The following is a 14,935-nucleotide window of genomic DNA, read 5'->3' on the forward strand; positions in this document are numbered from 1 at the left end:
AGGGGGTGGGCGCAAAATCTTGGTCCAATGCTATTTAAATGCATTCATTCTTTTCGAATCCTGAGAAAACTCATAAGTATTTTTGAAAATTTTAAACTCAGAATGAAAGATTACATTATTACCTAGAGACGAAGTCCCTGAAAACTTCTATAATGTTTAATTGAATAAGTTACAGTGGGCGAAAAAAGAGAAAATTTAGTGTGATTTTTAATTTTAAATATTATATTCAAAAGAAACTTTTTGTTTATTCTGATGGACTTTCGGCCCTCGGTAATAACATAATCTTTGATTCTGCGTTTAAATTTTTCAAAAATATTTATTAGTTTTCTCAGGATTTGAAAAAAATGAATGCATTTAAATAGCATTGGCCAAGATTTGCGCCTACCCCCTTAACAGTTATTCAAGCATTGCAGACATGTATTTAATTACAATGTGAAGGAAGGGAGAAAGTAGATAAAGGTCGTACAATACAAACACCGATACCGAGGGAAAGATATATCATATTATAGTGTATACTGGAGAAAAACATGGTTTTAATTATGGAGCGGGTCTTGTGTTTTCGTTAAAAAATCAAAATCGGCTGATTATAACCATAACATTAATACTGTCTGTGAAAAGTATGACTACTTGTTTGTGTTAAAAATATTGTTTGTGAAATAGATGAAAGAAATACTGCTCCCAAGTTTATTTCGAAAATTTTAGATAATAAACCAACACACTCCTTGACAGTACATAAAATAAAAAAATGGTTAATAGCCCAGTAAATGAACGGGAAATTCGGCGATACCGTGTAATTTTCAGGGGCAACTCCGAATTGCATGAAAATTTGGATTTAGGTTCTACTTACCCTCCACTTCAAAGTTGAAATTGTGCCGTTGGTTGCTTTTACTTGGGGGGTTACAGTCGCCCCTTCTCGGGGGTGAAAAAGCATACGTTCAAGATAAGACCGAAAATGGATAAATTTACTGATTTTAAGCAACTTTTGTTCTATAGAGTTTTTTATGTACGTCAATACTTTTCGAGTTATTTGCCATTGAAAATGTTGATTTTTCGACAAAAAAACTACGTTTTCAGACGGTTTTTCGCAAATAACTCAAAAAGTAAACATTTTATCGAAAAAATATCCTAAGCAAAAGTGTAGCTTATAAGAAACCCAAAAAAATGGTGTATCAGTAAAGTCTATCAATCTAATAAAAACAAAGTTGTAGCTCATGAAAAAATACGTTCTTATTCGTCTAATTCCAAATCTAATATTTCATGGTGAAATCACCGAAAAATTAAGGACTTTTCGGGAAAACCCCCATTTAAACTTTTTTAAAGTGTTTATAAAAAGCTTTGTTTTAATTGATAACAAAAGTTTTAGCATCAAAAATAAGCGAGTTACGCTCAAAATAAAGTTTTCTTTTCTTTTTGTAAAAAATCATGAAAATCTCGCCGTGCTTAGCTCCCCAAATAAAATTAATCGCTACCGCTTTAAAAACAATTTACTTACCTATCTATTTTTTATATGATCTTTTAGTCTCACCGGTTTACAGTGTTCATTTTTGAAAGGGTTATAATTGAGAAAGCTTGAATGGGTCACTAATCACGAGTGTATGCAAATTTTGAAGTCATATCTTAACCAATTTTTGTCTTACGGAGAAACAAAATGAAACTAGCATATTATAGCAAAACCTACATTTTTTTACTTTTTAAGATTTTTCTTATCACTAATACTTTTTTAAGTTATTTTGAAAAAATTAATTTTTTCAAAAATTTTTAGAAATTTTTTTTTACTATAATACCAAATGATTTTAAAAATAAGCACTTCGAACCAATCAAACTTACAGATCATATAAACAATACACATACAGTTAAAATAGATGGTAAAGCCAAACGATTAATTTCATTTAGGGTGCTAAGTAGAGGGAGGTTTTCAAGATTTTTTTTACCAAAAAAAGGGGCCAACTTTTTTTTCAGTGTAACTCGTTTATTTTTGATGCTGTAAACTTTTGAAAAAACAAGTAATAAGCTTTTTTTGATACTTTAAAAATGTTAATAAGGTTTTCCCGAAAAACTCTTCTTTCTTCGGTGATTTCGCGTTGAACTATTCGGTTTGGAATTAGACGAATAAGAACGTATTTTTCATGAGCTGCAACTTCGCTTTACTTCATGAGCTATACTGGTACACCATTTTTTTTTTGTTTTTTATAGGCTACACTTTGGCTTAAAATATTTTTTTCCACAAAATATTTACTTTTTGAGTTATTTGGGAAAAACCGTCTGAAAACGTAGTTTTTTTGTCGAAAAATCAACATTTTAAATCGTGAATAACTCAAAAAGTATTGACTTACGTAAAAAAACTTTTTAGAACAAAAGGTGCTTAAAATAAGTCAATTTATCCATTTCCGGCCTTATTTTAAACACGCGTTTTTCATCCCCCGAGAAGGGGTAAATGTCACCCCCCAAGTAAAAGCAACCAACGGCACAAATTCAACTTTGAAGTGGAGGGTAAGTAGAACCTAAATCCAAATTTTCATGCAATTCGGAGTTGCCCCTGGAAATTACACTCCAAAACGGCCATTTATTGGACTATAACGCATAAAAAGATTTTATTTTCTCAGAATTTTTTCAAGTCATATTACTACAGGTAACCAAAAGGAATGAAAAGCCAAAAATATTTATTATAGACGAGGTAGCTGTGGACATAATGTGCCCCCTTACCGTTGTGAATTCAATCCCATGCAAAACTTAATGCCCATAACATTTACAGTGAAACAGCAGTTTTGGAAAAATGACAAGAAACGTTGAGTACTGCTACTCCGCCAATTTGGAAAAGAAGGGTACGGAAATATGAAAAGTTAAAAGAAGACTGTTGGGTATGTGAAAATCACATCTAAGTAAATAACATATTCATGATTTACAATCCAAATGAAGATACCGAATACGAATGTAATTCTCGATTACACTGTAAGGTAATATGTTTTCATTTTCTCTTAAGGGAATAGACACTAGAAAAATATCAACACAGTTAAAACTTCTAGCTGAGCCTGGAATCGCTGCTGGAGCCGTGTATGCAGTGAAACACCAAATTTACAATGATACGAATTTATTTGACCTGACTCGGGCAAAATACAGACTTATGTTAACATTTATAATGTATAAAAGCTAGTCATCTTATTGAAGTTACATCTTGACTTTATGAAGTGATTCGAATGAATAAATATGAATGTACGCTTTTCTTAGTGGCAATATATTTCAGGTTCAAAAATCCACACGCGTTATTACAATTATCTTATTACCAAATATTAAAGAACAAAGGATTTATTAATCGTCAGCATTTGTGTGCAATCTCCAAAATATTGTATATGATTTGTTCGGCGATAATAATGCAATTATACAATAACAATTAAGTTAAATTAGGCTATACACGCTAGCTTGCAACAACTTAATTTCGTTTCCTCCATACGTCCATACTGCCGTGCTAAGCCCAAAGGCGGTAACTGATTTTTTATAGAAAATGAGATTTTTGTATTTCTAGGTAGAACAGTGTATTTAGTATATCGCACACCTAGTTCAATTATTGTGCCACAACTGCAAAAAATTCGAATTTTGAGTTAAGGCTGTAAAATATTGCCTATATAAGGTCCCATCTAATGCAATACAGCCCGATCTAAAATATTAATTTGGATAAGTATAAAGTAAGTTACTTCGGTATTTCACTGAAGGGTTTTTGGAGGTTTTGAAAATGCAATATGGCCATAACTGGGAGATGTGGCGATAATATACCTACACTGCCACAATACAACCGATATAATTCAATACGTCCAATACGGCCACAACTGCAAAAATCAAGAAGATGTGGCGATAATATACACTACAACAATACAACCGATGTAATTCAATACGGCCACAACTGCAAAAATCAATTGATTTTTTCATTATATTGCCGCCGTATCTCCTAGGTATCGTTTTATAAATGACTTTCTTCACAATGCAATATCGCCATAACTATCAAAATAAAATTAGCGTTTTATTTTTAATAAATTGTAATAAGATCCAGCGAATAAATGTATAATTTGCTACCTAAATTGTAATTTTGAATTCAGTAATTCTCAAAATAAATTATTTACAGGGCATAACGCATTTGCTACAGAACGTTGTGCTCATTTCTCGAGAATTTTGTGTTTTGCACTTGTGGCACTATTGAACTAGGTGTGCGATATATTTATATTTGTAAATTTTACAAAGTCTTTTGAGTTGTAGAAGCAATATATTTAAAATAAAATTGCAATTTTGTTAGCGGTATCTACATTTTTTAATTAAAATACTAAGCCATTTGGCGGCAAATGTTAAATACTATGGCGTTTTGACGGTACCTGCTACAGTTACCGTCCATATACCTTAGCATACTGCACTTGCCGCTAATATACTTTCAAGAATGCTACGCCTACATTTTTAGAAACCGCCAAATCGCCTTAGTATTACAAAGTAAATTCGGCCTAACTTTAGATGGTTAGATTATTGTGTTAGTAAAAGCAATAATTAGCGAGGATGGTAAGAACTTTTCGAAATTATTATATCTGTTAAAATTTATTTTCATTTTTGTTTATAGCATTTCAAGAATTAACCAATTATGTTGTCCTAAACAATATGACATTGCGCCAAGTGGGTGATTTATACCTTTAATTAGGCGGTAAGAGATTTTCATATTTCTTTTTTTTTATTAGGTTTTAAAAACTTGATAATATATCCACACGCTGTCCACAAACATTTTTAGAAAAAGTGACTTAAAATATTTTATGTTTGTTTAGAAAATCAAGTAGAGTCGAGTAAGAGTTGTGAAACACGAGGTGAAACCACTGAAGACAATATGAAAGAGAACAATTTATTGTAAAGCAATTACAAGAGGTGGAAAAAATTATGTTCAGCCTGTACATTCGCAAGGTTTGTTTCATACTTAAAGTTTTCTGTAATGAACCCTTTGTTGGTCGTACATGGAATAAGCAGTCCCATTGATTGCATCCTTTTTGTATTTAAATACAAGCTATTATCATTGTTTAACTAGACAATGTCTAGTTTTACAATGGCATTATAGATACGGGATTGTTGATTTGCGATATATTTACTTAATCTTTTGAGAATCCTTTACCTAAGTTTTATACAAAAATGCTGGTTTTATTCCTTTATAAATTTTCTAAGAATGCGTCAGGTACCTGGATAATGATACAAAAATTTCTTTGAATATATTAAAAATCTTATATATCCCATAGTTAGGTATCTTTCGGTATAAAAGACAATTTGATCATATTTTAATCATAACATATAACTAGTTTGTACAATACAACTAATAAAATGTTAAAATTTGTCCTAATTACTGTAAGTAATGGTATCTTACTGAATATAATATTGTGAAATGCCCAATAATATAACAATGCATAATAATATTAGGGTCGCTGTCGGCGATCATAAAAATCTTAAAGCTCTATAATAACATGTCGTAAAAAATAGGAAACCTTTGTCGCTAAGAAACAAAATAAAAATATAATAGCTAAGAAAGTGAAAAGTATGGTTTAAATTCACAATTGAAGAATTCTTTAAAACGCTTAACAGCAGGAGCTGTTTAAAAACCTGATAATAATCTGAACAGATTCTGTTTTTTTCGTAGTATAAGTACAGTTTTTGGCCAAATTATTAGACGCACTATAAAAGATTTTATGAAAAATGTTAATTTTGAGGTAATACCACAGTATAAAGAGGGACAGTAGAACCACTCTCCGAAAAATTGGAAATAAAATCTTTAGTCGCGCATGGCGACCGCGCAATGTTCTTAGTCCTTTTGCCCCACTCTCGCATTGCTAGTCGCATAGAAACGTACGGATTTTAACAGGGAATACCCGCATCCACCACTGGTGAATTGCCAATTGCGTACTGCCGGTATTACTTCTTTAGATCAAAGCGCCAACAAAGGAGTGGTTTTACTGTGGAACCTCTATATACTGTGGTAATACCATTGTAATACTAAATAAGTTTTTTGTATGTACCAGACACAAGGTATGTTGTTTGGTTGTCTATTTAATTGTCTATATTGAATCACAAATAGAACATCATTATTAAGGAACCAATATGTATTTATTGACTCTTGAAAGAAAACAGAAATAACGACCAGTAAATATTGCCAAATTGTTGTTGTCATATTGTGGCTCAACAAAATATTAACGTTTAATAGTACTTTAATTTTTTCAATTTAATAAACTTTAATACACAGAAAAGCTTTTTATTTCATATCAATCACAACTGTAAACCAAATACCGCTAATAGGCTTAGTCTTATAGTTATTTTTGATAAAACGTTTTAGCGGTATCTACCTTTTTTTATACAAAACTTTGTTTTAAAATATAATTAATGGTTCTCTTAATACACTGGGGCATATATCCATGCATAAAAATTATTAGCTAGTACATAAATCCCTAACGAGCCAAAATTTTAGCATTCAATTTTTAAATCGATATTGCCACCATTTTGTCAAATGTTAGTTACCGCCTTTGGGCCTAGCACGGCAGTATACCGGACGTTTAATATATTGTTTAATTCTCAGATATGAATTATGAATATTGGATACTAAACACACCTACTTAAAGAGTATAATCACTTTAATGTCCTTTGAAGATGCTTTCTTACCTGCAATATATTGGATAACAATGTATTGTCTCCAATCCCTCCAGTAACCAAAAGGACGGTTTTATCTTTATCCAGTATTATTATGGGACACGCAACGGATATATATTTCTCCGACAGACGGTCATTTTTATAAAAAGAGGAGTAGTCGTTCGTTGTATTGTTATCCAAATCGGTGCTAGAAAATCTGTCTCGTCTGAAACCTGTTGTTTTAGATAAATCTTGGATACCCGACCTGTAATAAAACAAATACATATACAGAGAGGGGCTAAATTATGGAATAAATGTATTTTCTGTAAAATGGACGACTTCGGAGAAAAATCCCGAAACAGGTCGATTTTTATTTATGAATTGTAATTTTTTGGCTTATACTTCATACTAGTGACGTCATCCATCTGAGCATAATGACGTAATCGATGATTTTTTTTAAATAGGAATGGGAGTCGTATTGTAGCTCATTTAAAAGAATGTTCAATTCTTTCTTCAGTAATATAAATATTAATATCATTATTTATAGAGTGGCCAAAAAAAAAAACAATTTTTGAATTAAATTAACTGAAGCAAAAAGAAGAATGTATGGAATTAATTTAACTCAAAATACATTCCATTGCTGTCAGAAAATAGAAAAAAATGTTTATTTGGTAAATAAACATTGCATTTCGCTTAAATTAAATTAATGTTGTTTGTGATTTAATTTAAGCGAAAAGAAATGTTTATTTGTGAAATAAATATTTTTTTTCTATTTACTGACAGCAGTAAATAAAATTTTAGTAAAAAATATTTGAGTAAAACCCCTTTACAATTAATCCGTCATAGGAACATGGAAATAAAATTTGAAATTAAACATGGATGTTTAAAATATTCAATGTTTCATGTAGTCCATTCATTAACGGTAAAATATTGCAAAACCTCTAAATTTTAAAGAACCGCTTGGATTGACATGAAATTTGGCATACACACAGCTAACCAAGTCAAAGAAAAAAGTGATAGTGTGCCGATATGTGCTTTTGCCCTGGGGGTGGTTTTCACCCCCTCTTGGGGGTTAAAAAATATTCGTCCAAACTATTATAAATATTCTATAGAGTTTTTTCACTAAGTCAATACTTTTCGAGTTATTTGGCAGTGAATATGTTCATTTTTTCAACAAAATAACCACGCTTTTAGACGGTTTTTCGCAAATAACTCAAATAGTAAGTATTTTGTCGAAAAAGCATTCTTAGCAAAAATATAGCCTATAAAAAATTTAAAAAAATAGTGTATATATCACGTCTTTTTGTTTAGTAGAAGCAGAGTTATAGCAAATGAAAAATAGGTTCATATTCGTCAAATTCCAAATGGAATACTTTAACGTGAAATAACCAAAAATGAAGCATATTTCGGGGAAAACTCATTACAACTTATTTAAAGTGTTTAAAAAAAGCTTCATTTTTGTTTTATAAAAAAAATTTTTAGCATCAAAATTAAACAAGTTACGCTCAAAATAAAGTTAGTCCCTTTTGGTTTTGTTAAAAAAATCGATAAAATCACCCCCTAATTAGTATCTTAAATGAACTTAATCGTAACGACTTCACAAGTTTCTTGACTCGTGTATATATTGTTTATATGATCTGTAAGTTTCATCGGTTCAAAGTCCTTATTATTGAAAGTGCTGTAGTTAAAAGGGGTTGAACGAATCACTGATTACGAATGTATGCAAATTTAAAAACACCAAATCTTGATCAATTTTTGTCTAACAGAAAAACAAAAAAATACATGATATTCAGAAAAGCAAATCTGACTTTTTTTGTTTTTCGAGCTGTTTGGTATCTCTAACAATTTTTAAATTATTAAAAAAAAAGCATATATTTCAAAATTTAAACCAGCGAAAAACCGTCTATAAATGTGGTTATTTTGTTGAAAAATGAACATATTCACTCGCAAATAACTCGAAAAGTGTTGACTTGGCGAAAAAGCTCTATAGAACAAAAGTTACTTAAAATTAGTCAGTTTACCCATTTCCGGACTTGTTTTGGACATATATTTTTTCACCCACAACAGGGGGTGAAAGTCACCCCCAGGGCAAAAGCACACATCGGCACAATATCACTTTTTTTCTTTGACATGTAAGCTATGCGTATGCCAAATTTCATGTTAATCCAAGCGGTTCTTTAAAATTTAGAGCAAAAACCGTGAAAGAATGGACTAATGCTCTAGGTACCAATGAGCTCGAATCTGACTTGTTCACATCATGACTTTATGGTAGCAAGAAAAGTAGCATTTTTGAGTTAAATAAATTACATACATTTTTCTTTTTGGGTCAATTAATTTAATTCAAACAATTATTTTTTGGCCCCCTTGTATTAATAATGATACTTTGATATTTTTTATATGAATCATCTCCAATATACACTGCGCGTTAGAGAAAACGAGCTACTTACAAAATGAGTCATTTTTTATGTCTCGAATTTCATAAACTTTTTAATATTTTGTAGCCTTATTCTTTAGCAATATCGCTGTACTTGATGGTATTGCTAGACAGGTAAATTGTCATTGTGACTAACTCTTTAGCTGGGAAATAAGCCACAATTAAATTGAAAAAATAATTTTATTGACGTTTCGAAGCCCAAATCGAGTTTCGTTGTCAAAATACAAAATACTACCAAAATAAACAAAAATGTTGTTGCTAAGTAAAAAAAATTCTTCTAATAATTTATTTAATCTGACTCATTTATATTGGCAATTCAGACATATATTATACATTTTAAAGTAGAAAACTTCGTTCCTGGGACGACTTTACTAAAAGATAGTTCATTCGATTACATGAAATCAACCTCAACTCAAGAATATCCGCCACAAAAAATCATAGCATGTGATCTGTCTTTAGAAAGCCAACCAAATGCAACGATGACAGTACAATTCTCGCGTTAGATATTCCATAGTAAATCACGAGGAAAAACCAGGAAAAAACCTCGTGATACTATCCCGACATCGTAAGTATTTGGTCTTATATTTAATTTAATTCCAAAAAACTAATACCAAATTCTGACTTTAATATGTTTAAATTATAAATAATATTAATAATATATAGATATACAATAAGCAATACTAAAATATAAAATTTGTACTAACTCGATATGTTATTTATTAGTAAACTGTTTTTTCTCAAAGTTCACCACACCCTATGGAATATTCTAGTACAAATATAGCCTAAGGTTTTCTTAACATTTTACCATCGTAACATTTGCATATCTCAACCGGTTTTAGAACAATACATAAATCGTCAGTTTGTAGGAAAAATTCAACATCCCGTATTTCAGAAACGAAGCATTTGCTTGTTTATAAAGCAAACGGTCATTATTTTTTCATGCAGAATTGCCCAAAGTTTGTCGCACTTATTTAGAAACACCCTGTATTGGTGAAAAACATGGCTAGTTGTTAAAGTATCTAACTTTTTTATTATCCAACATAAATTAATGAATCAGAAAACAGAATGTTAACACGTTGACGGACAAAACGTATATAGATGTTTAATCTCAATTGATGTAATGTGACACAACGTCTATAGACGTTCCATTTTTCCCTACTGTACTTTGCAAAATCGATATAATGTCACAACACTTGTTTATACATTTGACGCACTCTCCGTCAACGTGTTAAGAAAACCTGAGACTATAGTTGGGTTTTAATTTTAGTGTTCTATAAATGCCAGAATATTCCATAGAGTATCGTCAACTTTGAAAAAAAAAACACAGTTTGATTGGTACACCCGGTATACAATGACAATTTACCTGTTTAGCAAGAATTTAAAGAATATGGCTATAACATACATATTAAAAAATCATTTAAATCCGTCAACAGACTTGAGAAATTCGAGACATCAAAATGACCCATTTTGTGGGTGGCTGGTTTTCTCCGACGCGCAGTGTATATCTTTTGTCATTTTTCATTACTTGAATTATAAAAACTTACATTTTCGATAATTTTTCATAATTATCTGTACTTGTCACAGATACAGCATCCCCATTTACTGAAAGAACGTTTACATGGGCAATTGCGTAATCATCTGGCAAAATACTGGATGCTTCAATAGAGGAAATCTTTGGAACTCTGCTATATGCTATCCAAGTTCTAATAAAATTGTTGGGCTCTAACTTTAAAACAGTCTGTAGAACCTAAAATGATTGGTATATTGTAAGAAATTTACTCAAATCTTATGACTGTGATTATTAAAAATGCTCTAGGTTATAACTGCCTGTTGTTTATAAAAATAAAATATATATTAGTAGTGTGCCATAATATTTTTTGCTTACCTCTGTGACATTAGTAACATTATTAGATTGCATATAGTTGTAAACTGTTGATTTGTATGCCCCCTGCAAAATTGAGGTAATTTGACTGCTGGTCAAATTTAAATTAGTAAGATTTCGGAAGCTGTCTATAAATTTTAAGGAAAGCGCAACGGAAATAGCTGCAGAAGGAAGAGGTGCCGTTATTAGTTTTTTACCATCTCCAAGTTCTACTTCGATATGTTTTTGCCAAATATATCTAAATTAAGAAAAACAATCTTATTACCTTTATAATATATCTGTAATACACCTACCTTTGGTACTTGATCATATTTTTATAAATTTAGGGACGATTAACCCTTTTTAACCCTTAACCACTGACATGCGGTATGCTATACCGCACCGAGAATATATCGTCCCTACCATTTCCAACTATCGAATTGAAAAATCGGGTTTTTTGATATTCGATACCTTGTCCTCGCGTTAACGTGATAAATCTTGTAGCAAATTCTCGTTATTTCAGCTTGATTAGGAGCGCGGGAAATATGCTGTTTAAACGATCGAATATGAACATTTTCCCATTTGGTTGACTGCAAACTTACAAAAATGGTATATTTAATACTTTTGTTTTGTATAAATAACTAAAATTATAGAGGAAAGGCTGTAAATGGGGTGTATTCTGTAACATTTCCGTTAAATTTAAGAGGCCTCTAAAATTTAACTTTTAACGGTCCTTTAAAACTTTTGGGTTAGATTGACATTCTGTAAACACATATTATAGAGGACCGCTAAAATAATATTTTTTTAGAGGAATCCTCTAAAAGGTTTTGGAACAAATACGGCAACGTTGCACGTTGATCGTTTTTTAACTACTTTTAACCTAGAAATTGACCGAAAACTGACTGTCAAAGGCCAAAAACCTTAAGAAGAAGAAGACATTGACAGTTTCCTAAAAAATAATATTTATTGGATTTTGGATTTAATTATTTTTTAGTAAAACTCATATTTTCCAATTAAACATTTTTATTTATAAAGTGGTACCTACATTAATATATTGCTGAAAAATTGCATATCTTATTTCTTCTCCCCTTCGACACTAATTTTGGTCAAATGGTCTATTTTCAATAACAGTAAGATCATCTTATTAATCTGTATCTGGTTATAAACCTTCTGAAACTTCACCTTTATAAACATTTGGTACGTTTTGTAATGTTCCACAATAACTTTAAATAATTTTACCTGCATTAATAGGATTTAATTGCTTTGACAAACATCTTTGACTTCCACCACTTTTTCAATCACATTTCTAGATAGATAGGTACCTACTTCCTTTGAAATGGTAATTGTAGTTACTTTCAGGTCAATTACTTTTTGTTTTTGTTGTAATCTAAGATCAGCTCTACAAAAAGAAACAAAAATTTGAATTTTGTTGCTTATAGGTGTACTGTGTCGATTGTAAAGTAAAATGAGACTTACCTTTCATTATTATTTATTAAGTACTTCTTCACCAAATACATTATAGAAAGCCATTTGCCATTTTTAATTATTTATCTCCAGTATAATACAAGAATAAACTACTATTCATAACAACATAACCCAACAAAAATAATTAAACCACATTTAACGGACTGCTAAAAATTTAGCGGGTACGTTTTGACATCCTCTAAAATATTTATATTTAGAGGGAGTTTTAACGGTTTAGGTTATGTTTTTAACGGATGTATGATTTACAGAATACCAAAATATTTTTAACAGGCGCTAAAATTTTAGAGGCCTCTAAAATTTAGCGGATGTGTTACAGAATATACCCCAATATGGGCTAGGTGGGTTTCACAGCTATTCGTTGCAAATCTCTACATTTTGACTATTTCAAATGGTATTTGACGAAGTTAAACTATCACCGTAGCGATGGCACCACTGTGGTAGATATTTCCCAGTTTATAATAATTGTTTGTCGGTTGGTGCGAGTGTCAAAACTTTTTCGGGTAAGTTGATAAATTCCAGTACCTATTTAAAAATAAACACGAATTTCAAAAAAAAAGTATGTGTCACGTTGAAGCTCTATTATTAGTCTTTGATATATGCTAATGAGTTTTCTTCAAATTGTCTGCTTTTAGACATAACTTCTTTTGTTGTGCAAAGCAAGCGTGTTTACAATATGGGCTATGCCTCTGTTTTCATTATGGGCTAGTGGCCCATATTTAGAACAATGTAGCAATGTAGGCAAAACGAAGTAGGAAAAGGCTAAGAAAAAAGAAAAGGAAAAGAAATAAAAAAAGGAAAACGTAAGCAGCTTACCAAAGTCACAAAGAACCAAAAAAAGAAATCGGTTTCTAGTAGCGAGGATGAGGAGGAATATGTGCCTGCAGATGATGAAAGCGATTACAATGAGTTTCCTTCCACACAGCCTCCACAAGACGCAGCTGACGTAACGTGTATGTTTTGCAAAGTACTTTTTTCAGAGGATAATCTTGGTGAAATATGGGTCAAGTGCTTCTGTTCCATTTGTGGGCACATAACGAGTGCGCTGGGGCCGAAAAAGAAGAATATGTGTGACTTTTGCAAATAGTTTTAGCCTATGAGCTATTTAATGTATTTTTGTATTTTAGGTATTAAAATATATTTGTCACGCATTTATCTCATTTCACACAAATTTAAGACACATTATTCGGGGTAGCCCATATTTAGGATCATTATTCAAACGGCGCAAAAGTACAATTTTTCATTATTTATACATTTAAAACAGTTGTATATTTTTTAATCAATTTGCACTTTGGGCAGGTTATAAATAACTAAATGTAGGTATTCTTGCATACCTTTGGAAATAAAATAGAATTTTTACTCTTTTTTTAACAAAGAAAAATAAAATGGGTAGCCCATATTTGCATCCTTTCCTCTATTTGTACAACGCTAAATGTCGAATGTGTAACATTCGTTAGTTTGTGTTGTAATTTATAACAGTTATTCAACAATTATAATCTGTAAACTGTCGAAAATGCTAGACTGCTGAGAAGAAAAAAATGCACGTGTTAACAATTTGTGCGAATTTTGTTTAAGTATCGCTTCCAAGAAATTCATGTGAGGCAGTTTATGATTTCATTTTAACGCATTTCATTATTTGATTATACAGTTATTCGCTATTATACATTCGCTACTTTGAAACATCGATCGGACCGAAACAAATCTTTGATTAATACAAAAAGCAAAGTAACGAACGTGATTTTTTTGGAAAGAAAAAATTATGAGCAGTTCAAGTTTGTTATCAATCTAACAAGGATTAAACATTACATACAAAAAATATTTAGTCTCTAAAAAAGATTTATTTTGCTCTCCGGAAAAGTACCACTTTTCACATTAGATATTTGGAAATGACAGGGACGATATTTTGCTGTAAAACTTGTTATATAAAAGATTCCTAGAACACTATCTATGTACATTCAAGTGGTGTGCAATTGTACCTGCTCCCAACTGCTGCAGTTTAAGTATGATTTATTCTTTGAGCTAAGTTTCTTGCGGTATTACGTACCGCATGTCAGTGTTTACGTTTCGATAGTTAAAAGAAGTCCATTCAGTATTCTTTCGCTATTAGTATGGCAGCAAGTTCATCCAGTCTTTCTACCGTCAAGTAAAGAGTACAGGGGGAAAGCAAGGAATGTGACTTTTTTATGAATTTTGGCTTTTCTCGCCATGTACCAGCAAAAACAGTACTATCGACTAGACTATCGATTCAATACAATAACCAGAAAGATCAGTCTATATAAATTTTCTAAGAATTTGTATCCAGGCGAAGGACCAGCAGGACCAGAATGTCAGCAGTTTTTTGGTACAATTATTAAATTAATAAAATAAGAAAATCTACGGTTTCGTTTTGATTAAAATCTTTGTTCCTCCATCCCCCTATAGTACTATTTCTAGGCCTAACTGTTGTCAAGGAGGCTCTTACTTATGACATACTCTGTATAGTGTACACAGATTCGTTTCGTACGGGTTCTCTGAACTGCAAAGTGGAATGT

At 31.2% G+C, this 14,935-nt stretch overlaps 2 protein-coding genes across 5 annotated transcripts in view; one reads left to right on the forward strand and one right to left on the reverse strand.

The window, feature by feature from the left end:
* LOC114324245 (dipeptidase 1) overlaps window positions 1-14,935 on the forward strand; it is a 996,635-nt gene that overhangs the window by 242,233 nt on the left and 739,467 nt on the right. The window lies entirely within an intron of this gene.
* LOC114324246 (glutathione hydrolase 1 proenzyme-like) overlaps window positions 1-14,935 on the reverse strand; it is a 189,562-nt gene that overhangs the window by 12,579 nt on the left and 162,048 nt on the right. For all 4 annotated transcript variants that reach the window (XM_028272041.2, XM_050646395.1, XM_050646394.1 and 1 more), the window contains exons 6-8: window positions 10,947-11,181; window positions 10,606-10,808; window positions 6,661-6,892 (exon numbers count right to left, since the gene is read on the reverse strand). In XM_028272041.2, coding sequence (XP_028127842.2) covers window positions 6,661-6,892; window positions 10,606-10,808; window positions 10,947-11,181 — 670 coding nt within the window. The remainder of the gene's footprint in view (window positions 1-6,660; window positions 6,893-10,605; window positions 10,809-10,946; window positions 11,182-14,935) is intronic.

This window comes from Diabrotica virgifera, chromosome 3 (genome assembly GCF_917563875.1).
Source record: "Diabrotica virgifera virgifera chromosome 3, PGI_DIABVI_V3a".
NCBI classification, from domain to species: domain Eukaryota; kingdom Metazoa; phylum Arthropoda; class Insecta; order Coleoptera; family Chrysomelidae; genus Diabrotica; species Diabrotica virgifera.